This window comes from Truncatella angustata (assembly GCF_020726525.1).
Source record: "Truncatella angustata strain MPI-SDFR-AT-0073 chromosome Unknown BKA67scaffold_9, whole genome shotgun sequence".
Taxonomy (NCBI): domain Eukaryota; kingdom Fungi; phylum Ascomycota; class Sordariomycetes; order Amphisphaeriales; family Sporocadaceae; genus Truncatella; species Truncatella angustata.
The window spans coordinates 1,049,375-1,072,090 of NW_025763389.1; the positions used below are offsets into that span (position 1 = coordinate 1,049,375).

Consider the following 22,716-nt stretch of genomic DNA (forward strand, 5'->3'; position numbering starts at 1 on the left):
CATCAATTGGCAACTGCACACCTGAACAACGGCTTGGAAAGCTGAATAACCTCTACGTAGCAGTATCACTTGTTGGGTCATATTCTCTTTTTCATATACCCTCAAACGATGTTCGTTGAAGATATGCTTAATACGAGAGTTGGCTTAAGTAACCCCCCGATCGAGGTCTAGCGTACTGGTGGGGTAGAGCATACCACATTGACTAGCGGCGGCTGCCCACATGTTCTAGACGCAACCACCAACAACGGACGTGAGTGGTAACTAAAGTGACCTGGAATGCGATTGCGTCTATGCATTACACCAAGCCCTGGCTTATAACTTGGGGCAGCGCTACGCGAGGTCTCGTCGCAGAAGTCCTCATCCCTTCTTGTAACAAGCCATCAGAATTGATGGATGCATTGGTTGACGCGCCAAAGGCCTTCTGGACTCTAAAATTACACTCGTCGCATTTGACATGCAAGGCAATCCTGTTGGGAAACGACCTATGCTTACTTTGTCCAGCAATGGAACCCATGACTTGGGCTTTGATAACAGAAGTGGTACTTCCCAGTTGGCCGCTAATATGACCCCTCATAGGTCATTGGACAATGATGAAAAAGACAACGATGATACTGAGGTCAATGAACAGGAGGTTTCGACCGACTCTGCGCTGACCAGGTCTCCTTCAAACCAGGAGTGTCATGATGCCCAAAGCGATGCGCTGCATGTGACCAGCGATACCGTTTCCTCACCGGCTACAGACCTACTGCGTCCTGCAGTTCAGCGCCGGATTGTTTCAAGCAGGGGAACGCGTCAGGGCATGAAGATGCTCGTCTTTGATACTATCAAAGAGGATACCACTCCTCTACAAATGGAAAACTGGAGAGTTCACCAGATCAGAGCCCACAAAGAAATTGAACTTGAGAACGGCAAAACCGAGCGCAGGTATCAAGTGACTTGGAAGAAGCCTCCCTTGTCATCAAATTATAAACCGCCGAGCTGGGAACTGGCAGAGGACACCCCATCTGAAATGTTACAGCGGTACTTGGAGAGGGCAGAATCGATGGTGCAGGCACAAGAACCGGCAGTAGAGAATGATGAGACTGCTGGACAAAAGCCCTGGTGGGATAACTCCTACTCTGTAAAAGTCATCACAGAGGACAGGGAGGCAGTTCATACGGAAGGTCGAAAGGAACGCTGGTTCTGGAGTCACTTTGTTGCGAAGAGCAAAGGAGGCAAGAAAAAGGCGCACAAGAAGCCAGCTTGGCTACCTGAAAGCCAAGTCCCACCGTACTTGGTCGTGAGCTATATGAGGGAGAAAGCGGCCAGAAAGAAGACCATTCGGCACGAGGAGAACACGGAAGAGGACGAGGAGGAGCCAGTTCCTGTTAACGAATTGTTTCAGAAAAGCAGATTTGGAACGAAGCCGCAGCCTCGTATTACCCTTATGGGATATGCTGATATACCAGGGGATGGCCGATGGTTCAGAGTATCTAATTACAAGGCGAGGTCACAGAAGCCCAGCTGGAAACACGAGAGGGATCTTGAGCCAGAACTCGTGGAACGGTATATGAAGAGAAAGAAGCCCAACGTGTACCCGGCGAACTCTGCCGGCCCTTGGAATACACATAATATCAAAGGCAAGTTGTACGTAGTACTTGACACAGAAGATGCCGGTGAGGATGATCCGCCATGCGAGCCTGAAGGTGTCGAGACGGAACTGGTTGAAATCGAAAATGAACAGGAACCTTATGTTGAAACGGGTGGATTATTCGCAGTTCCAGAAACTGCCCAAGGGAAAGCCCGCCAAGATGGTGATATCCCCTCAGAGCACGTCCATATTGAAGGACAGCAGCACGATATCGAACCCGGGCCTGAGGGCACCACGCTGGTGCCTCTTCAGGAGTGGCTTAATGCAAAACCGCGCCGAGAGTCGGCTGACTACCCAGCTCCGCAACCACAGGTTGAGAACACAACGACAGGATCTTCCACACAACAGAGCTCAATCCAGGAGCCAGCGCCGTTGCCAGCAGAAGCGCAGCTCAAGAGGGCGAAACGGAAACCTGCGCCAGACGAGCGACCCGATTGGGCAGCTAACCTTCGGCGCAAGAAGGCCAAATCAGGTAAGGATATCGAGACTCAAAGAGCCATGGTAAAGGGCTTAACACAGGAATTGATAAAACGAGATGCGACTATCACAAATCTGCAACAGCATATTGAGTCCTTGACGCAACAAATGAGGACTAGAGACGCAACCATAGAGAACCTCAATCGGTATATACAGTCACAAACCGAGGCTGTTGCAAGATACCAAGCGCCGCCGACCTGAAGCTAGCAAAATTGGAAGCAGGATGGGAAGCCTTGGGACTCGAGTATGTGTATCTAATTGTGGGGGTCAATCTGGACAGCATAATGTAGGAATATTGTAAATCACTTCCGCTACAGCACTTGTATGTGAGAGGTATTTGCTGCTGGGCGGGGGCTCGTCTTTATTGCCTGGGCCGCCGCCACGTTATACCAACTTAGTATACATTTCAAAGTTTGGAGTGTTGATTTGGCATTAAACGAGAAGCGGTGTTTCAGGCGTCCGTCGAATCGAACATGACTAAAATTAACAGATGCATTATATGGGGATGAATCTGCCCGATAGACATGGCCGAGTATTCCAGAGAAACATGAATCCGCAATGGGCCGCTACATTGTTTTCACAATTGAGTAGCACAATCTACATGCATAGCCAGTGGTCGTTTGCGCATGTGGTCCTCGGGTAGAACTGCGCGGGGCCGCTCCTCTAAATAACTATGCCCCGTTGGACATCGGCGTTAGAAGTAATTATCAGGAGTGTTCTCCAATGGGGAAAACAAGCAGGCTTTTGACACATGGCAAGTTAATTTGTTACTTAGTGACCAATCCTCGACTATTCAGCTGATTAGCTGCATGATTATGGGCTAAAAGGAGGAGATGCAAGATTCTTGACTGGAATGTCTTGGGTCCCTTTCCGCATATCAGACCTATCAATACCTGGATGTGCTATGGGGCTCTTATATCTTGCATGACTGTTGGAGATAACCATACCCAAATCTCTCAAGCTTTAATGGAGATTTTCCCTGGAAGCACACCGATGTTTCAACGATCGCTCAGCTTTAAATGCTGAAACGATAACTCAACGCCCGGGCTCATGGTTTCCTTGTGCCTCTGTGAAGACATCGCTCTATTCCGCGTTTTCGCCCATCCTACCAAAGTGGAAGGAGCAGTTAGCACCCAGCCATCCCGCACTTGAGAGTCGCGACCTCCTTCAAGAAACTTGAAGCCCCTCCGCTAGCACATGGCCCAGAACCAGAACCAGAACCAGAACCAGAACCAGAACCAGACCCAGAACCAGATCCAGATCCAAGTGCAACGACATTTTGTCCTTCCCCTCGACCACTCTGGAACTTCATTTTCACGAAAATTGCCCAAGCAGCTTTTCGTCACGCCGAACCTAAATTATTAATAAGATCTTTACTATCTCCCCTTGTTATCCATCTTGCCTACAGTCGCTTCATCATCGCAGCGCATCAGCACATTTTACAGGTCGTCCCTCACGCTTGTGATCGTCTAATTGACCAGCTTGATATCGAAACCTATCAATCCGGAGTCTTCGTTCCTTGCACTGTCTTACAGCTATTCGTGCGTTGCGAAGACTTTTTCGTGGAGCAAATCTTGTATTTCAGGTCTTGCAGTGTTGGGAACTGCGTGGCTGGCCCCATTACTCGTTCGACAGTGGTTTGACAAGGTCGATTCCTCCTGGATCTGGACTCCATCGTCACCCAACCAGATCCTGCATATCCTTTTGCATACGACCTAGAACGCATTGGTCCTTTTGTATGCTGCACCCAAGTCACTCAACTTTCACCTGCATTTGTGGGCCTATGACCTCATTGTAACTCCATCAGACTGTCTAGATTTGACGACGGGCTTGTTTGCAGCGTCGAGACGGGCCGTCTCAGCGACATCGTCAACTCCTGGGTACTCCAGTCACTCATCATAGCTTCATCAGGTTACTTGAAACGGTCCTGGCGGGCTCTTCAGAGCACGAGGTAGCACGAGGTAGCACGAGGTAGCCCCAGGTGTGTGCAGGAGGTGACAAAGTTGTCACCTGAATCCTGATTATTATTATTGCACAGGACAAGATTCAGCTTCGCAGTAGGTGCTTGCCAATTCGCCAAACTGTTGTCCCAATACTTCAGAGGCGCCGCTTGGCGCAAGCATGCTCACGGTCAAGCTTCAGGCGCAAGCTTAAGCTCATACTTAGACTCAGACTCAGACTCAGACTCGGACTCGTGGCACGACACCGCTGCCGTCGACTCCATGAAACCTACTGGACTCGTGGAGAAGGGCCGACAAGGCGACAAGGTAGCACAAGGCTTTCCGTATTTCATCCAGGTCGTTTCCTTGGCCTTCCTTGTCCTGGTCTTGGTAAGTTGCGGATAGCTGCGCAGTGGATGCGCGCGTTATTTTCTGGCTCGTCTTCTCTAACCCACGCATCCCATCCCATACCTCCCCCTCCTATTCTCCGGGTACCTCTCCTCCACTGTTTATTTCCCACCCCGCATCCACCTTCGTCACAGGCCAAATGAAATTGTTGCTGACCCCTCCATAAAGATCGCCCAACTCTTCCTCACTGACGCCAAGTTTCAATACTCGCGTCTCTTCCCTTCTCACCCATTCACGCGTATCACTTCCTCTTCCCCAGTTGCCACAATTCACGAGCCCGTCTGCGAAAGCCCTCAACCTTTTCCGACAGCTCCGCCGGTATCCAAAGTTCGCACTATGGCTCTAGTCGAGGAGACGAAGCGCCTCACTGCGCTGTTCGAATACTCGGACGAACATGTAAACAAGGGCGTCCAGGAGTTCCTGCGGCAAATGAGTAAGTGCTTCCAAGCTCGCTTTCACCCCCGCACAACATGCTAACAGGAAGACAGACGAGGGACTGGAGAAAGATGGCACCAGTCTCAGCCAAATCCCTACATACGTCACTGATGTGCCCAATGGTACCGAGAAGGTACGTTCATACCCTTTTTCCTCACGCCAAACTTGCCCTAACCTTCTACAGGGACTGTATCTTGCCGTCGACCTCGGCGGTACCAACTTCCGCGTGTGCTCCATTCACCTGAACGGTGATACGACCTTCAACCTTACCTACAGCAAAGTGGCTATTCCTAAGGAGCTTATGGTAGCGGAGACAGCACAAGAGCTCTTTGCTTTTCTGGCGAAGCAGATCGAGCTGTTCCTGAAGACTCACCACGAGGACCATTTCGAAGCCCATATTCGCAGACGACAGACAGGGAGCTTGTCAGATGGATACAAGGATGAGCATATTTTCAGCTTGGGCTTTACCTTTAGCTTCCCAGTTCAGCAACTCGGTATCAACAAGGGCAACCTCATCCGATGGACCAAGGGATTTGACATTCCCGATGCTGTCGGTAAGGATGTTTGTGCCTTGCTTCAGACCGAGATCGACAAACTGCACCTTCCCGTCAAGGTGGCTGCTCTGGTCAACGACACTGTTGGTACACTGATGGCACGCTCGTATACGTCGCCAGGCAAGTCCAGCACTCTCTTGGGAGCCATCTTTGGTACCGGTACCAACGGTGCCTATGTGGAGAAGACTAAGAACATCAAGAAGAACGTTGAGGGCGAGTTTGACAAGTCGACTGGTGAAATGGTAATCAACACCGAATGGGGCTCATTCGACAACGAGCTTAATGTGCTCCCCAACACCAAGTGGGATATCGAGCTGGATACCAACAGTGTCAACCCTGGTATCCAGATGTTTGAGAAGCGTGTGTCAGGAATGTTCCTGGGTGAGATCGTGCGTCTGGTCATTGTTGACATGCTGAATAACCCCAAGATTTCATTATTCCGGGACGACAACTCGAGCTTCAATGACTGGAAGTCTACCACCACCATTGACGGCCAATCGAGCATCTTGACGCAGTGGGGATTGGACAGTTCTATCATGTCTATCGCTGCTGCTGACAACACCCCTGAACACTCAACCCTGCGACTGGAGCTCGAAAAGGAGCTTCAGATTTACTCTGCTTCTTTAGAGGACGCACAAGCGTTCAAGGATGTTGCATATGCTGTTGGTCGTCGGGCTGCTAGACTTTCGGCCGTTGCTATTGGCGCCATTGTCCTTCAAAGCGGGTTACTGCGAGACGGTACTGATGAGCCCATCGACATCGGTGTCGATGGTTCTCTCGTCGAGCATTACCCTTACTTCAGAGACATGATTTACGAAGCTCTAAGTATTACCAAGGGTATCGGCCCAGAGGGCGCGAAGAGGATCCGTATTGGCATTGCCAAGGATGGCAGCGGTGTCGGTGCAGCTCTCATTGCTTTGGTTGCGGCTGGTATGGAGAAGCATGGAATTGCAGGAGCCGCGAGCCATGTTGTGAACGACGTCAAGGACAAGGTCGCGAACGCTCTCCCAGATACCGGTAGCTCGACGACGGTTGTCTAGATGAACCCGTTTGTCTCCTCCCGCGAAAGTCTCGGCTCAAGCATGGATGGTACTGTTAATGATTCAATGCATATTGATGTAAAGGCATGACTCTTATACGAGGTCACGACTTTTTTTTGTTGTTTTGCCCATGAACCATCGGAACGGCGTTTTGGGGGTGTCTTTGACATAAATGGGATGATTGGAGTGGCGTGAAGGAACGGGCGACCTGCCCCTGTTGATTGGGCTCAGAGGGAAATACGTCAAATGTTTGTTTTATAGTTCCAGATAAGACCAAAAAGTTATTTCTGTACGATACCCGATACCTTTGGTGTGTCGTCAAGTGACGACTGACGTGATGGAATACGTTCCATCGATAACCTGCCGTACCATTCGTGAACTGCACACAGCGGGCCAATATAGAAATGCTATTCGAAATGCTTCGGTGGAGCGCCGGGCACATATTTCCTTTCTGTGGCTACTATTCCGTCGCCATCATGAGATGCGGGTCTCGCCCGGGCGGACAGGACATTGACAGAGAAACGCGCTGCCCAGTAACCATGTGCTGAGCCCAGGACACACTGGGACAAGGTTGGCCGAGTTTTTGAGTCTATTCTAATAAGCGTACTAATTATCCTGCATATCCGAGGTAAGAAGTCTGTGGTAGTTTCCCCTTTGTGCTTTCTTCTTCTTCCTCTTGTTCTTCTTCTTCCTTGTTTTGATCTCTGCCTTGCCGCCCCCTAGTTACCGAACGCGGCCGCCGCGTACTTGCGATCCTTTTTCTTCCGACCCACGGTAGAGTTGCTCCGTGAGCTGGCGCCCGAGTTGGCGCCGCTGCTTGGGACTGATAGGCCATTTGTATTAGACCGCGAGATGGAAACCATGTCTTCTGGCAGGTCGTTCCACTCGTTTTCGGGGCCCTTCTGCTGGAATGACATGCCGGCACGTGGAGGGGTGGGTCTCATGGCTGCGGATATGGGTGGTCCTGACATCGCCGACGGGGCCGGTGGCGGCGTTGTGAAGCCAGCTACCGCGGGTGTTGGCGCTGCGCCCGTCGTGCCGGCGTGTTCGTTTTCCCGCCGCGTCTTGCCGCCGATACCGTTGGCCTTCACTGCGTCCAGGACACTCTTTCTGCCGTTCTCTGCGGCACCTGCCCCGATCTCCCGGCGCACGATCCATGCCTCGCTCGGCCGCAGCTGGCGGTAATAGCCATCAATGACGGGCTCGACGCGCTGGAAGCCACGGGCCTTGTACCACTCCCAGCCCTCGTCGTTTTCGGTCCACACATGGGCGCACACGGTCCGGCTCCTGAAGCGCTCGTCCCCGCTGGCGAGAGCGCAGACCTCGTCGAGCATGCGCGCCGCTAGACCCAGGCCCCGGTAGGGCTCCTGGAGCACCAGGCTCTGAATGTACAGGGCGTCCGATATGATGTCCTGGGCGGAGCCGGGCCGAGGCTGGAATGTGGACTGTGGTCGGCAGACGAGCCCGCCGATGACGGCTGGGGTCGGCGATGGGTTGCTGGGGGTGGGGGTGTCGGTCCAGAGGAGGACGCGCGAGAATGCGCCCGAGGACAGAGGGTCGTTGAGGGGGAGGTAGAAGGACTCGGGATATCGCACGGGCAGTAGACGAGCGGTGAGATGTTTGAGGCTTGGGAGGTGTGATGGCAGGATGGGCGATAATGTTATGTTCGGGTGGTGGGTTGGTTTCGGAGAGGGAACCGGCACAGGCGTCGGCGGCGGGTTGCCATTGCCAGTACTGTCGTCATTGTCATTGCCATTGCGGTTACCGTTGGCAGTGGCTTGTAGGGGCAGGGGAGGAGCTGCTGGAGGGGGAGGTGGTATCTGTTGTGCTTGCGATGGGGTCGGCTGGCGCTGTGGTGGAGGCGGAGATGATGATGCTGCTGATGATAGCTGTGTTGGCGGTGATGCAGATGGAGGGGCAGCGTACTTGGGGGCGGTGGGTTGGAAAAAGGATCGTATGGACGGCTGAGCTCGTGGTGGCCCACCGCTGGAATTAACATTAGAATTCTGTGAAGGGAACGACATGGTGGGAAGAGAACGAGAGGAACCCCTTGGAAAAGCAAAAGGTTGCTATCAAGTGACGATCGCGAAAGTGGGAGAAGGGAAAGCCAAGCCAAACAACTGACATGGAGGAGTGGAATGGCATGTGGGCTTTTTACGGGATTTACCCCTTGCAAATCAAGCACAAGTATGGTAAACTTGCACCTACGCTTGCTACGGATCCGTGCTGTACCTTTTACCCTACGAGGCAAGGTACCTAACTGTAGTTTAGCGTGGACATCACCCCGGGGCGCGTTGACGCTTCCCGCCGCGCCGCGGGAAAGCACCAAAGACACTCTCCACTCATCGCATCTAACCTTGGATGGGGGGACCTCTGGGCTTCCCGTATGGGACCCATAGGGAGACCCCGAGGGGGGACGGACCCCAGAGGGGACCAGCTAATAAAGATGCGAGATGGGCCCAAGCCAGGCACGTTGCATTCGTTCTGCTGTACTGTCCTGTAACTTATGCAGAAGCTTGTTGTGGAGCAGCCAGGTCGACAAAAGAAAGAACAAACCCGATGCTCATGGCATGCATGGTATAGAGCGTGGGAGACATGTCACGGCCCATGCCTGGGCGTGAGCTGTCCTGTTTGTATATAAAGGTTGGGTCATTGTATGTAGGGTATGCTACGCTGTAAGCAATCCGGTCGAGTAGGTGGCAGTCTGTGGTTGCATTCGGATCCCAATTCCAATTATATTTTGCTTTGTTGGAATCCAAGACCCCGTCCCATTCTCTGCCGTTTACTGTACCCAGTTTCAGAGAGGCTCTCGACCATACTCGCAGGTGCAATCCCGTTTCTCGTTTTGAGATTATCGCTTTTTATGTTATTTTATTTATCTACTTCAAGCCAAGATTATAAAACGTTTAAAACACGCCTAGACTAACCCAAGAGAAACCATCCGGCCTTCCGCCTTCCGCTATTCCTTACTTATTTTCCTCTCTTTCTCTTCTCTTGCTGGTGGCGGCCTGCAGTGGGCAATCAGCGAGAGGTGAGTACTTTACCTATCGTAGCGTAGGGTGGAACCGGGTTCAAGCTCGAACTTTAGAATTGTTCGCTCCCTCAAATCTTTCGTCACTCCTTTTCTGAAGGTGAAAGGCTGCAATCGTCGTCTGGCGATTGTTTTATTTTTATTTTTTTATTGGGTGACGGCAGTCAGGTAGTTCTTCTTTTTCCATTGTCCTCTGGCTGCCATTGTGTCAAGTTAACCCTCCAGCAGAATCGCATTGCCACACTATCACATTCTGCAGGTCTTTGCCTGCACTGGAGCTTGAGCAATCGGGGATTACGGTACAGAGGCTTTAATCGGCAGGCGAATTGTCATTTGGATTACGGGAAACTTGAACCGTCTGCTCCATACTGTAATCTTTACTTGCAGAAAGATTAATTCCCCAGGCCACTGAACAGAACATCTCCATTACACAACACCCTTTCCACCCACCCCCAGTCGCCTCAACAGTGTTTGTCCTTCAACAACCTTCCCGGGAGCTGGCAGACGACATTTGTGCACAATACAGCACAAATCTCAAACATGTCGTCTCAGCCAAATACTGGCAAGGCGGGCGTCATCAAAGGTGGCACTTCCACCTTGGGCAAGCTTGTAAGTGCTTCTCATCTTAGCTTCAACTTCTTGTGTTGCCTTTCACCTGCTTGCGTCGCTCGCCAACCCCGTCAAACGCGCTTGCAAGGAAATCCCGTCGCATCGTGCTATTTCACAGCCATATGCACAAATCCTCAAGACCCCAAGACCCGTCGTTTCCACACGACCACACGCCTCACGATGGCTCTTGCGAGCGAGGCTGAGGGAACAAAGATTGCTGACCACGAGAGCAAATCCTGCAGGCCAACTCGGTGCTCGATGACTTGTTGTACAACATCTGCCACGACTTGTTAATAAAGGTACATCGAGATGAGAAGATCGCCCGCGCCTCGACTGCTGCCGTTCGTGTTGAGAAGCTCGCTGCCGACACTTCGGATTCCTCACAACCTGACGCGAGGCCGGACCTCAGAGTCGAAACCGATGCCGCCATCTACGACGACGGCAAGGTGTTGTTGAAGGGAAACCCGTTGGCCACTACGAAAGATATCCTCTGTCCAAGATGCCATCTGCCGCGATTACTGTACCCCACCGATGGCAAGGGAGCCAGGAAACCAGACCCGAGTATCATATATTGCAAGAAACACCCCTACATTGACAAGCCTGGCTACGACATTTATGGACAAACTTGGGTACCGCAGGGGCCGGGTAGAGGCAAGAAGAAGAAGGACATGGACAAGAAGGTGGAAACGACGCCGCAGGATACCCCAGGCGGCACACCCGGGCCGGACGATACGGGCGGCAAGGGCGGTGCTGCCTCGCGACCACCGAACGTCCTCTCTTTCCCCTCGGCCACTTGCAGTAAATGCAAACGATGCATTCTTGTCACACGGCTGAACAATCACATGGGCTCATGCATCGGCAACAGCGGCCGGAATGCTAGTCGAGCCGCTGCGCAGAAGATCTCCAACGGAGCCAACGGCCACAACGGTAGTCAGAACGACAACACACCACCCCACAGTCAAAAGGGAACCCCCGGACCCGGTTCCAGAGCGAACAGCCCCAAGAAACGAGCCAGCGAAGAAGTGAACAGCGACGACGATTCAGAGAACGAGATAGCCCCCAAGAAGAAGAAGCTGAAGTCGTCGGGGGCCACGGCACCCAAGAAGGTCATCCTGAAGACGAAAGGAGGCTCGTCAGGTCTCAAGAAGGAGAAGGTCAAGACGAACTCCATGTTGAGCGCTGAGATGAAAATGAATGATGGCGATGCGGATGGCTCCACGGTCGAGGTCGCGCCAAAGAAGAACATGGCAAAACATATCAGCCCAGCCAAGAAGCTCAAGCTGGGCGTTTCCAAGCCATTGTTGTCCTCGTCGGGTGCAAAGAATGGCAAAGCGAGCACGAACGGAGCAGGCGGCGGCGATGATGCGGGCAGCGAGAGCTCGGGCACCTTGTCATCTCCACCTGCTCAATGATATCCTTTACGAACCAGTCTTGACAACCAACAAGCATATCGCATGATACCCCCCCTTCTCATCGGCTCAAGAGAGCATTCCTCTACTACGAAGACGTGCCCAGGCTGCAGCCAGCTTGGGCATGTGCCTATTATCCGGCTTTTTGCTTTTGTATTGTTTTTGTTTTCCCCCCACTAGCAACACTTCTGTATATTTTCGGACTTCAAGCATGGGCAGGGGTTCCGGTTGGCATGACATAACTTATGGTCCTGCCAGGGGGTCAGGCGTTGGGCATGGATTTCACGCATTGCCAGGAGATCAAAAAGAGAAAGCGGCGTCTGGGTTGACAGCAACGCCAACCAGTCTTGTATTCTACGTAGCCGATTGCGTGAAATCCGCACATGTGTATAATCCGATTCTCGTGACAATATCCACGAATAAGAGTCTTTGGCTTCGTGATTTGGTGTTGACTGCCAAAACCCACGGACTAACATCAGCCTGTCGGCCCAAGCAAATTTTTTTTTTTGGAGGGCCATTGAAAATCTTCAACGCCGTAACGCCGCTCGCCTCGTGCATATAACCGCCTGTTCAAAAATCTGTATCCAGCGACGGTCATGGCCTTTCAAGAAAATGCGTCGCCCTCGTCCACCACCTTCGCCTTCAAAATCCTGACCTCCTCGACGGGCCGGTCCTCCTTGTCGGTCCTGACCATGCCCATCCGCTTGACGACGCCCAGCCCGCTCTTGACGCGCCCGAAGATGGTGTGCTTCCCATCGAGCCAGGGCGTAGGCGCCAGGGTGATGAAGAACTGGCTCCCGTTGGTGTTGGGGCCGGCGTTGGCCATGCTCAGGATGCCGGCGCCCGTGTGCCGGAGCTCGGCGTGGATCTCGTCGTCGAATTTGTCGCCGTAGATGCTGGTGCCGCCGCGGCCGGTGCCCGTGGGGTCGCCCGTCTGGATCATGAAGTCGGTGATGATCCGGTGCACGGGGCACGCGTCGTAGTAGTTGCGCCGCGAGAGCTCGACGAAGTTCTTGCACGTCTTGGGCGCGTGCGTCGTGTACAGCTCCAGGACCATGTCGCCCATGGTCGTGCTGAGGTGGACGTTGGTCGCCATTGTGTGCTGTCGTGGGCGTGTCGGCCCCGTGGCGTGCTGGCGCGGTGGGAAGTTGGGTATGTAATCTACAGTATACTGGGAGTAGCTTTTCGCTCGGCTTGAGCTCAATCTTCTTCTTCCTCTTCTTCTCCTGCAGTGGCTGGCAGTGGAAGCTTGTGAAGGCTGTGGAGGGGGAGGGGCAGGGGGGGCGGAGGGGCCTGCCGGTGCACCTGCTGAATTGTCAAATCCAATCGCTCTGCTGCCGTGGGGCAAATGACGCCCAGCCAGCCCGGGGACCCTCCAGGGGTCCATTCGGCGGCTACCCGCTAAGATGAGGTGGCCTGGTAGCGTAGAGGGCCTGCTGCAAGGCTACGATACGATCCGATGGCTTGAGTTGTTGACACATGCAGCTTTATTAATTACATGCTAGACTACGTGGTAATTTCTCACTTGGGTATATTTCTGGACTAGAATTTGCGCCCGCAAAAACCAGCACTCTCAACGGGGAAATTCACCCGGATCTCATCCATTACCCAGTCCTTGGGCGATCTGCGTCTCCGAGATTTCAGGTCATAAGGTTGCGGCTCAAGTGACGTCCTTGTAAAGATCTTCAGGACATATTTCACGACACATGTTTTTGGTGAAGCAGCCTCGAACACGTCACACTCCACCCACCCAGGAAATCTCAAGTTTTTGGGAGCAATCACGGCCCTCTGTTGATGCATGTTGGACTGGCACCTCGGAGACGCTCTTTCACCTATTAGTCTAGCCCCCTGCCTCCCTCTCTCAGAGGCTTTGCGGCGACTATCAAACGCAGATGCATAGGCTCGGACACCAGACCCACTCAATCCCGACTACTACAGTCATAAAACATTGAACGCACCCAGAACCTACGACTCCTAGGACAGGTTTGCAGAGGAACTATTCTCGCACAACTACGCATCACCAAATACCATCATTCCCCACCTGTGATCATCTATCTCAAATCTTCGGCCGCCACGCCACGACCATGGCAAACTCTTCCGCAAACGGCGTTCCCGTTGAGGGATTGGACGTGACTGGCAACTTGACGTTGATAGAGTCGTTGTCTCAGCTCCCTGCAGCCCTACTGAAGCACCAGGATCTCTTCATAATCGAAGCAAAGATCGTCTTCTCAGCTCTGGCCTGTATCTGGCTCGGCGCACATGCCTCCTTGCGACGGCCTCCTAGTGCAAGTCCTCCCGCCAAGAAAAAGTCCACGTCAGGAAAGAGGGATGACGACAATGATGACCCGTTCGTTCAGGGTTTGGTCGCATCGGATGCTATCATGTTTCCTATCCTTGCTGGAACTGTCCTCGTCGGTCTCTACTACCTTATCAAGTGGCTGGAAGATCCCGCCATCATCAGCAAAATCATGGGCATTTATTTCTCTGTCATGTCACTTGGTAGCATGGGTAAGCTCCTAGCGGACACTCTGCACTTCTTCACTGGTTTCATTTTCCCAGACAACTGGGAGGCCCGTGATGGCACTTTCTATACCTTCGACACTGCAAAGAAGTGCCAGTCATATGTCAACGAATCTGGCGAGCATATCTCTGACGAGACCAGAAAGACGCCGTTTCCCGGTTTCCTTTCCAGCATGAAGCTCTCGGAGCAGTGGCGCAACACACTCTGGGAAGTAAGCTACATTCTCAAGAAGGACTGGACTATTCGCATTGGAATGCATGGTATCGGACGCGAGAAGTTCCATGTCAAGCTTAATGATATTTTTGGCTGGCTGATGGCGATTGGCTTCAGTATTCTCTACCACAACACCAAGTCGACCTTTTTGTCAAACGTTATGGGTTATGCATTCTCATACGTTGGCATCATTACCTTGTCGCCGACCTCCTTTATGATTGGGAGCTCTGTACTTTTTGGCTTGTTCTTTTATGACATCTATATGGTTTTCTATACGTAAGTATTCCAGCCCAGAAGCCACAACATTCTGGAGACAAACTAACTACTGGACACAGCCCGTACATGGTTACCGTTGCTACCAAACTCGATGTCCCTATCAAACTGGTATTCGAGTCAAATAAGCGTTCGAGCATGCTTGGTCTTGGCGACATTGTCGTCCCAGGTATCTTCATCGGACTCTGTCTCCGCTTTGATCTCTTCCTTTACTACTATCGGCAGCAAAAGCTTCTGCCCGTGGAGCTAGAGACAGAGACAATCTCAGATAAGGGGACCCTGGCCACGAAGGAGACGCAGCGCATAGTCCACAAACCGGAATACATGGACCCCAAGGGCCAGTGGGGCAACATGTTCTGGAGCAAGCGCAATACCCCAACGTTGAAGGTTGCTGCGTTTCCCAAGACGTACTTCAAAGCTGCCATGGTTGGATACCTACTCTCTATGGTGACAACGCTGGTGATGCTGCTCGTTTTCAAACATGCCCAGCCAGCGCTATTATACCTCGTCCCCGGTGTGGTGTCGGTTGTGTGGCTCACAGGTGCTCTTCGGGGCGAACTGAAAGAAATGTGGATCTACACAGAAGATGGAAGTCTTGACAAGCAAGACGTCGTCGTCGAGGTGGACGGCGAGGGTAATGTGGTTAAGCAGATTGAAGAGTCAAAGGTGGACGAGAAGAAGGATGGCGAGAAGACAGGGAAGCCAACAGAGGAGAAGCAGATCCAAGAGACTCAGCTTGATGGTGCAGGCCCCGAGAAAATACAGTCCAAGGAGGACAAGAAAAAGAAGGCTTCAAGGACCGTCTTCTGGTTCACAATCGAAGCACCTGATTCACCAGAAGAAGCCTCGCAATAACGAGTGGTTGCATGATAGAGCAGACAATCATAAGGGTGGCCATTGAAAATCCATAGACACCTCAGGTAGATAAAAGTATAAAAGCAATCCGTCACTCCATCCATTACGAATAAGAGCAAGCACCGAAGGTATTTCACAGAGACCCCACATAACTTGCCAGTCTATCATTACATTACCATCAAATGTTTGTGCAACGCACTATTATCTCAACTTGCTCCCACTAACTGATTCTTAGATATACCGAGTAATCTAGCACTTTCCCAAAGAAAAGCCGCCCAACTCGCGGGAGATAAGGAAAGCAAGCTAGACCGTACCACCACCGCCACCACCGTAGAAGGGGCGCGTAGCCAGATCAGGGCGCTCGTCGTTTGCGGCCGGCCACCTCGTCCCCATCCTGAACCGGGGCACCCGGTCCATCCTGTTCAGGCTCCTCGTGGGTATGCGCAGGACCGTCTCGCGGCACATGGTCTGCGTCACCCAGTCGTAGGAGCAGGCGACCGCGCGCCTCATGCCGCCCTCGGCCGCGCAGACAAAGATGCACGTCGGGGGCCTCGCCGCCTCGAACAGCGTCAGCTCCATGTTGTATGTGTCGACGAGGGTGAAGATCTGTTGATTTGGTGGATGTGTTATTAGCTGATATTAAAAAATAAAAATAAAAATAAAAAGGGGGGGGAGAGGGGAGAAGAAAAAAGACATGACTCACCCTCATCTGGCCCGGCTGGGCGTGCTTGGCCGCCTCGATCTTGTGCCGCACCTCCGGGTCCTTGGCCGGGTCGATACCCTCGCGCTCGCCGTACTGGTTGAGCCGCGACCGGCTCAGCGGGCTGCCGTTGACGGACCACGTCATGCGTCCGAAGGCGCCCCCGAACAGCGTCCGCTCAATGGTGGCGGCGTTTAGGTGGCCTTCGAGACCGAAGAGGGTGGCCTGGGAGTGCTGGTTAGACCACTTGCTTGTTGCTATCTTCTTCCCCCTTTTTCTTTTCTCTCTTTCTTTTTCCAAAAAAGAGAAGAAGAAAGAATTTATCTTCTGGTGCCCCTCTGCGCGGCTGGGAAGGGAAAAGAATGTCTGCCTTAGGAAACTTACCTGTACGTTTATGAACTTGCCACCGAGCAGCACACGCACGAGCTTGGGAGTCATGAACCAGAAGTATAGGAAGATCAAGAGAAAGATGACACCAACGCCGACCGCGGCGCTATTGATCGGCGGACCGGAGCCGATGCCGAGCAAGGTGCTGGCAATGATGAGGTTGTAGCCGTTGTACTCCATGAGGAACGCCGACACCCACCTCTTGAACGACATATTGCGCTGGAACCGGATGCGGTAGAAGGACTTCCAGCGTATGCTGGCACCGTAGGCGCCGTCCACAATGACGGTGTTGTTGTCGCAGATGGCGGCGATCTGGCACGTCGGGGCGATGTCCCACAGGGCCGACTGGTACGCGTCGGTCATGTCGTACCAGGGCTGGCCGGGCGACAGCGGCAGGGTGCAGAGCGAGCGCTCGAGCAGCTGGTCCGAGTCGTTGGCCAGCGAGAGCCGCGCGAACGCCTGGAACTCCGAATCCGTCCGGTCAATCTCGGGCCGCATGCGCAGCAGGCCCATCAGTGCGTACGCGCGGTCGCCCCTCAGGTGCTGCGTCGTCTGGCGCCCGTAGAGACACCTCAGGAGAAGCACCGCCAGCTCGAGCCGGCTGAGGTCCAGGCTGCCGATGTAGTGATCGATCAGCTGCCGCGAGGTCTCCGCATCCGTGTCGGCCCAGACGCGGCCGGCGAACTGGTTCTTGCTCAGGACCAGGGGCGAGTTCAGGTTGCCATCGCGGGTGTAGACTGTGATGTGCTTTCCGGGGCTGAGGAGCACTTCGGGAAACGTCCACATTCGGGTGCCCCAGTGGCGAAGCAGAGCCTCGGTGTCGGGCTTCTTGCCGAGGCTGGCGCGCGTCGAGCTGTTCCCGACAGCGATGATCAGGTCCTGAGCACCACGAAGGATATCAGAGATTCGGTACACCTAAGCAACGTTAGCATGACCATGTGCATCACGGTATTGTGGGGTTGCTTGCGTCAGCCTCGAGTTGCGCGTCGTCCCTCAGGCAACTGGCAGCAACCCAGTACGCCGGGAGCCGGGCCTGGCGGCAGGCGAACTCTGCAATGGAATGCAGGGCCTGCATGTCCTCTTCCGAACCATGGTTGAAGTGGTCTGCAGAATACGCGACGAAGAGGTAGCTGAGGTTCTCGTTCGGGCCCTCGTCTGCCTCCCAGGCGCTGACCTCGCGGATGTCTAAGCCGCGAAGTTCCGACTCCTTGGGGTTGCGAAGGAAACATAGATGCCTGGGCTTTAGAATATGGTACTCGTTGGGCCTTCTAGGTGCGAGGGGGACGTCATGCAGGCGGTTCTCGAGATGGTTACTCCAGGCTTTGGCGTGTCCATGGAACTTGTACGGAACTGGTGCGTAGCGGCCGTTGAATCTCTCCTGGCCCGTGATTGAGACTTCCCAGAACTGTCGGGGTTAGTTGATAGCTCTCTCTTTAGGAGTCTCGCGAATTTACGGCTAAAACATGACTTACAATGAACGTCATACCAATTGCGGCGGGTAGAGCGCGGAGGATCATGATCCACCAATCCTCCCAGCTCTCGGGATCATAGCTGAAATCAATGACCCAAGTGGCCATACGAGTTCTGATTGGGGCCTGCTTGCGAATATACGTGCGCATCCAGGTCGCGTTGCTGTTGGCCAAGAAGATGTCGTCGGTAGTCTGCACGATAAGATCGCGCAGATAGCCGTGCTCGTGATGCAAGTAGCGGTCACTCTGTGGCTTGTTCTTCACACGGTCCGCGAAGTCACGATGGCGGAACTTCATTTGGTCGTTGTAAACGTGCCCGGGCTTTCGATAATGGTGGACGCTTCCCCATCGAAAGTCGGGGTGAGACGAGAAGACATGCATTGTACTCTTCATATTCACTGGGAACTCCTTCTCTGCTCTCTGGTTGTGGCTCGTTAGTCTGGTATTGAGCTTAGATATCATGGATTTCACGTACCGCACTGTATACTATAGGTCCAGTCTGACCGTTGAGTAGTTCCTCCTGGGTCGTAGGAACCTGATACTCAGCACCCTGGATCAAATTCATCAGCATAGGCTCAGGTACAAGAATAAATAGTGGAACATACATTTTGATTATAGCCTGGCTCTCGCAGCACCTCTATTTGTTTTTCTTGAGCATGAACCTAATCCCTAATCAATCATTGTCTCAGAGACAGAAACACCCACGAGATACCTGCTGATTCCCTCCCGTCTCCTGGTATACATGTCCGTCATGTCCTGCATTGGCCAACATCTGTCGATCTTGTTAGTCGATATACGTTGTATGCTGACTTATGGGTTTTATATTTACTGGGCCATGTTGATAATATGGCTGCGCCATTGGCTGTTGTGGGATTTGATGTCCCTGATAGTATTGAAATGCTGGCGGCGACGGCACTGGTGGTGGTTGGCTATGATAGCTTGGGACACTACTGGATGTACCTGTTGGTGTCTGCGCTCACTGTTAAACAAAACAAGCAGAAAAGAGTTTGCAGGACATTTACAATCATAGGGGGTCTTCCATTTGATGAACTTGAAGGGCTTGCCGTCGCTTGTGGACGCTACACTTATCAGGCACGAGAAACGATGATGCGAGGCTGTTAAGTTACCTGCAGTTGAACTGGAGTGTGCGCGTTAGGGTCGTAGCTACCTCCGTGCCTTGACTTAGGCACTGTATATCAGCAGCTGCTTGAGTATACCGGAGCTGGACACGTACCATTCTCAATCACGATCTGGTTTAAAGGCAAAATATTTCGTTGGTGCGGGTTGGGATCGCTGCCGATGCTTGAGCGAGTGCGCTCTTGGTATCTTCTTTATAGTCGCCGATCATGCTCCTTTCAGCCGCATGTCTGAAGAGTATCAGACTGGCCTGACAAGACGGACGGAGTTTTCCGCGATCTCAGCCGCTTCCTCCTTGAATCCCCCCCAAAATAAGCTTCCACCTATCTCAATTACCGAAATCAATATGTTCGCCCACAGCCTCGTCAAATTGCTTGTCGCTCGACCCTTTCCTGAACCTTTACGAGTCGCAGAACGGCGCCTCATGGTTTGGCTTCTTTCAGCTGCGTTCTTGGCAACCGGCTTTTGACCAGTCTGGGCCCCCGTCTCATGAGACAAGTCAGGCATCCTGAGCTTGTGACACCACAAGTTAAATTAGTAAAACGCTCCTACGCGTTCTGCTCAGCACCGATGAGCCATGGCTTCCAGCCGCGTTGGTCAGATATGATTCCTGATAGGTCTCGATTTGATAGTGCCGAAAACTTGATATTTTTATATCAATACCCACGTCAATAGTTTCCAAGCTTAAATGTCCACGTTATCTCTTAAGTTCAATGCGAGACACGGGACGCGTACCCGAAGGTAGTTGAGACACCAGCCAGTAGCTGCTCTCACTCAAATATACCCAGTCATATCACAGTGGTAGTGTTCAATTAGCTGAAAATTACGATACATGCCACTTTGGACCCTGCGTACATAGGTTTTATATGAGTGAATTACCTGCGGATAGTTGGAGTCAATCAGATTTCGTCTTCTTCCCGGAAGATCAGCAGCATGTCTTGGACCAGCGTCTCCCAGCCATACGCAACCTTCCGCCACAAAGCTCTTGGCTACTCTACCCCAGTGCTTGAGCCTCAACAGTACATTGAAATATGGGAGCTAGATGAAGGTATCTTGGAGAACAACGCCCTGATGTTACTGATGTAATTATTGACAACCAGCAGTAACAAAGGCTATGCGCCGTCGTCCAGAAACAAATTCGATATATTTGGACACTAAAGCTTCCCTACGCGTTATGTAAGGTTAAATCTCAGCACAGTCAGATGCACGTTCATGCTAACCTAGAATCAGTTTTGCACCCCTTGACCTTCCTCAAGCCCAGTCACTACAACAATTGCTGGAACTATTCCAGGTCCTCTCGGTCCCAAGAGAATTTACAATAGAAAGGGTTCAAGATGTCGCTCATAGTTTCGGCACGAGAATTGAAACAGACGGCACCAGCACATGGTTTCATTTTCTATGCAAGAGGATCGAGCTACTCAGCGAAAGCAGTAACGTCGATCCTAAGTTGTCAGGAACTACACTGGTCGGAGAGTCCGCACTTCTCCAAGCAAAGTATGGCTGGCATCGATCCGGCTTCTTTCTGAGGACAACGCACGATGGTAGGACGACGCTTGCCATCTTTGGGGCAACGCCCAATGTGTATTCAAGGATTGTCGACTTTTTGCAGACGAACCATGTCCACGTCGTTCAATCTGAACCCCTGGTCTTGCTCGATCTGACTTTAGAGGGTCTCTTCCTCGACGTAGATACAGCCCTCTGGAACATGGTCGACGTCTTCGGGCCCATGGAGCATGTAAGGCTACCACCAGACAAATCTCAGCCCCTTCTGACTCAGTATACCAGGACGTCCTGAATTTAGCCAACTCGAAAAATGTGGTGAATATCAGCAAAAACATTGATTTCGCCAAACTGCACGATTGTGCGAAGCACAACAACTACATCGCTGAAGCAGTAGATTCCATGCTGCTGCTTGTAGATAGGATGCTCGTTCTGGTTAAAAGAGATGCTCAAGATACTGACACAGCCAGAGAGACATTGCAGCGTCAGCTTGCGGACTCCCTCGAGTACCGCCGGTCACTATTCAAGTCGACCAAGCTTCGGCAGACCAGCTTGCAGAGGCGTATCGATATCGCAATCACTTTATCCTTCAATCTCGTCACTCAACAAGACTCAATGGTCATGATTCGAGACTCCAACTCGATGAAGATCATCGCGGCGATTACCATGATCTTCTTACCAACAAGTGCTGTAGCCGCCGTGCTCGGCAGTCAGCTTTTCATGTCCCAGATAAACGAAGACGGTTTATGGACAGTGCAAGTTACACCTCCATTCAATTGGCTCTGGTGGATCTCGGTCCCTCTGACTATTGTAATCGCAATATTCGCGTATGTCCGTCGCTGCTGCACACGTGCCCGAAGCTCACGACCAGCCGGTAACACGTATGTTCTCAAAGGTAGAATGAGTCAGTTGCAACAGAGAGGTTAGAAACAATTTAGTCGAGCAGATGCTCTGTGGTGATGATGAAACCTATGGTCGTGTTGTTGTCTGCTTTGAGACTGCCTCTGCTGGGCGAGATCTTATATGTAACATAAAAAAGTACTGTAGACAGAATCATCCAAAAATGCAAAAAGGAGTCCAAAAACATACAACACCGGGGATTCCCCAGTGGTCACCCACCTGAGTACTAATCCAGCGCTTCCCAGTTTATCTAGGGCAGAGCGGACGGGATGCCGAGTTTTCTAAGAGCTATGGTCGTATGTATCTACCTAACCTAATAATAAAATACATGATGATAGACTTGATGGAAGACATCAAAGTGTAAATCATGAAAAGTAAATAGACAAAAAGCATAAAACACCAGGGGTTTCCCAGTGGTCACCCATCTGAGTACTAACCCGGCATGTATAGGAATTATTGCTTGGATGAGCGGACGCCACAATTAAATAACTAGAAGATATCCGAACGGAGAGTGCACAGCGGTTGGTTTGACGGGAAATCGCTTCGGGCGGTTGGTGGCGGCTTATCTTCGGGGATGCTGGTGATGTGGCTACCACTAACACTTCGTGGGTGGTTGGTGGGGGACTCTTTCGTAAATTGTTGCTTCTCGCTCAAGGACGTCTAGCGAGGCATCATCAACGAAGAGTGTATATCAGTTAAGAAACGCCATTTCAAAATTAATTGAGTTTTAAAGAAAAGAAGACGCTATAAGGGAGTCCACAACTATACTTTCAAGGCTTAAGACGACTTGGTGCCGATATATAAATAGATATACACGAGCGGCCGTTTTTAGCCAATGCTCAACTCTCGAGGCCGGAATTGTCACCACCAACCTTTTGCTTCTTGATAGTAACATGTAACATTCATCATAAAAAAATGGCCACTACAAGCGCTCTTATTTTGGTTTAAATCTGTGCCTTAATTCGAAGCATCAAACATCTGTTGAATATCAGAGGTTACCATCTATGTTATCCAAACGGTGTTCTTCAATTGAGAGGCTCGGTCAAAAAAGCTCAGTCGTGAGTTATCGAATAAATTTTGTAGCAATGCGAAGATCTCCTTGAATCAGCTAGACCTCGACTCGGACGAGGAGCCCGACTGAAAGAAGATTGACCATCTCTAGAAGGTTTTCAAACAAATGGGATGCGATCGCCAGAACCCCGATCATTTTATTCTTGGAAAGATCTCA

At 52.0% G+C, this 22,716-nt stretch overlaps 7 protein-coding genes across 7 annotated transcripts; 5 read left to right on the plus strand and 2 right to left on the minus strand.

Moving 5' to 3' along the window:
• The first annotated feature begins 244 nt into the window (after positions 1 to 244).
• On the plus strand, positions 245 to 2,720 carry BKA67DRAFT_580752 (uncharacterized protein). The gene has a single exon (XM_046103880.1). The coding sequence runs from the start codon at positions 455 to 457 to the stop codon at positions 2,306 to 2,308; it is 1,854 nt and encodes a 617-aa protein (XP_045953374.1). The 5' UTR covers positions 245 to 454; the 3' UTR covers positions 2,309 to 2,720.
• A 2,071-nt stretch (positions 2,721 to 4,791) lies between these two features.
• On the plus strand, positions 4,792 to 7,275 carry BKA67DRAFT_595064 (uncharacterized protein; the record flags this gene model as incomplete). The annotated part of the gene is made up of 5 exons (XM_046105119.1): positions 4,792 to 4,888; positions 4,944 to 5,023; positions 5,075 to 6,384; positions 6,757 to 6,794; positions 7,208 to 7,275. 5 exons carry the CDS (start codon positions 4,792 to 4,794, stop codon positions 7,273 to 7,275), a joined length of 1,593 nt encoding a protein of 530 aa, XP_045953375.1.
• A 2,780-nt stretch (positions 7,276 to 10,055) lies between these two features.
• Positions 10,056 to 11,536, plus strand: BKA67DRAFT_663232 (uncharacterized protein; the record flags this gene model as incomplete). The annotated part of the gene is made up of 2 exons (XM_046108149.1): positions 10,056 to 10,124; positions 10,367 to 11,536. 2 exons carry the CDS (start codon positions 10,056 to 10,058, stop codon positions 11,534 to 11,536), a joined length of 1,239 nt encoding a protein of 412 aa, XP_045953376.1.
• Positions 11,537 to 12,137: 601 nt separating this feature from the next.
• On the minus strand, positions 12,138 to 12,629 carry BKA67DRAFT_524637 (peptidyl-prolyl cis-trans isomerase ppi1; the record flags this gene model as incomplete). The annotated part of the gene is made up of 1 exon (XM_046098596.1): positions 12,138 to 12,629. The coding sequence occupies one exon, from the start codon at positions 12,627 to 12,629 to the stop codon at positions 12,138 to 12,140; it is 492 nt and encodes a 163-aa protein (XP_045953377.1).
• Positions 12,630 to 13,617: 988 nt separating this feature from the next.
• Positions 13,618 to 15,395, plus strand: BKA67DRAFT_524783 (signal peptide peptidase-domain-containing protein; the record flags this gene model as incomplete). The annotated part of the gene is made up of 2 exons (XM_046098610.1): positions 13,618 to 14,543; positions 14,603 to 15,395. The coding sequence occupies 2 exons, from the start codon at positions 13,618 to 13,620 to the stop codon at positions 15,393 to 15,395; spliced, it is 1,719 nt and encodes a 572-aa protein (XP_045953378.1).
• A 303-nt stretch (positions 15,396 to 15,698) lies between these two features.
• On the minus strand, positions 15,699 to 18,558 carry BKA67DRAFT_663235 (uncharacterized protein; the record flags this gene model as incomplete). The annotated part of the gene is made up of 6 exons (XM_046108150.1): positions 15,699 to 16,001; positions 16,099 to 16,320; positions 16,480 to 17,397; positions 17,495 to 17,887; positions 17,955 to 18,371; positions 18,427 to 18,558. 6 exons carry the CDS (start codon positions 18,556 to 18,558, stop codon positions 15,699 to 15,701), a joined length of 2,385 nt encoding a protein of 794 aa, XP_045953379.1.
• Positions 18,559 to 19,791: 1,233 nt separating this feature from the next.
• BKA67DRAFT_684295 (uncharacterized protein) lies at positions 19,792 to 21,658 on the plus strand. The gene is made up of 4 exons (XM_046108988.1): positions 19,792 to 20,136; positions 20,192 to 20,264; positions 20,319 to 20,823; positions 20,874 to 21,658. Exons 1-4 carry the CDS (start codon positions 20,022 to 20,024, stop codon positions 21,513 to 21,515), a joined length of 1,335 nt encoding a protein of 444 aa, XP_045953380.1. The 5' UTR covers positions 19,792 to 20,021; the 3' UTR covers positions 21,516 to 21,658.
• Positions 21,659 to 22,716: the final 1,058 nt, after the last annotated feature.

Bases quoted from the DNA above. Each gene is read 5' to 3' on its own strand.
- BKA67DRAFT_580752 (XM_046103880.1), top strand. From the start codon at position 455: ATGCAAGGCAATCCTGTTGGGAAACGACCTATGCTTACTTTGTCCAGC.
- BKA67DRAFT_684295 (XM_046108988.1), top strand. From the start codon at position 20,022: ATGTCTTGGACCAGCGTCTCCCAGCCATACGCAACCTTCCGCCACAAA. The intron at 20,265-20,318 runs GTAAGGTTAAAT...ACCTAGAATCAG, and splicing joins AAAGCTTCCCTACGCGTTAT to TTTTGCACCCCTTGACCTTC. The intron at 20,824-20,873 runs GTAAGGCTACCA...TCAGTATACCAG, and splicing joins TCTTCGGGCCCATGGAGCAT to GACGTCCTGAATTTAGCCAA.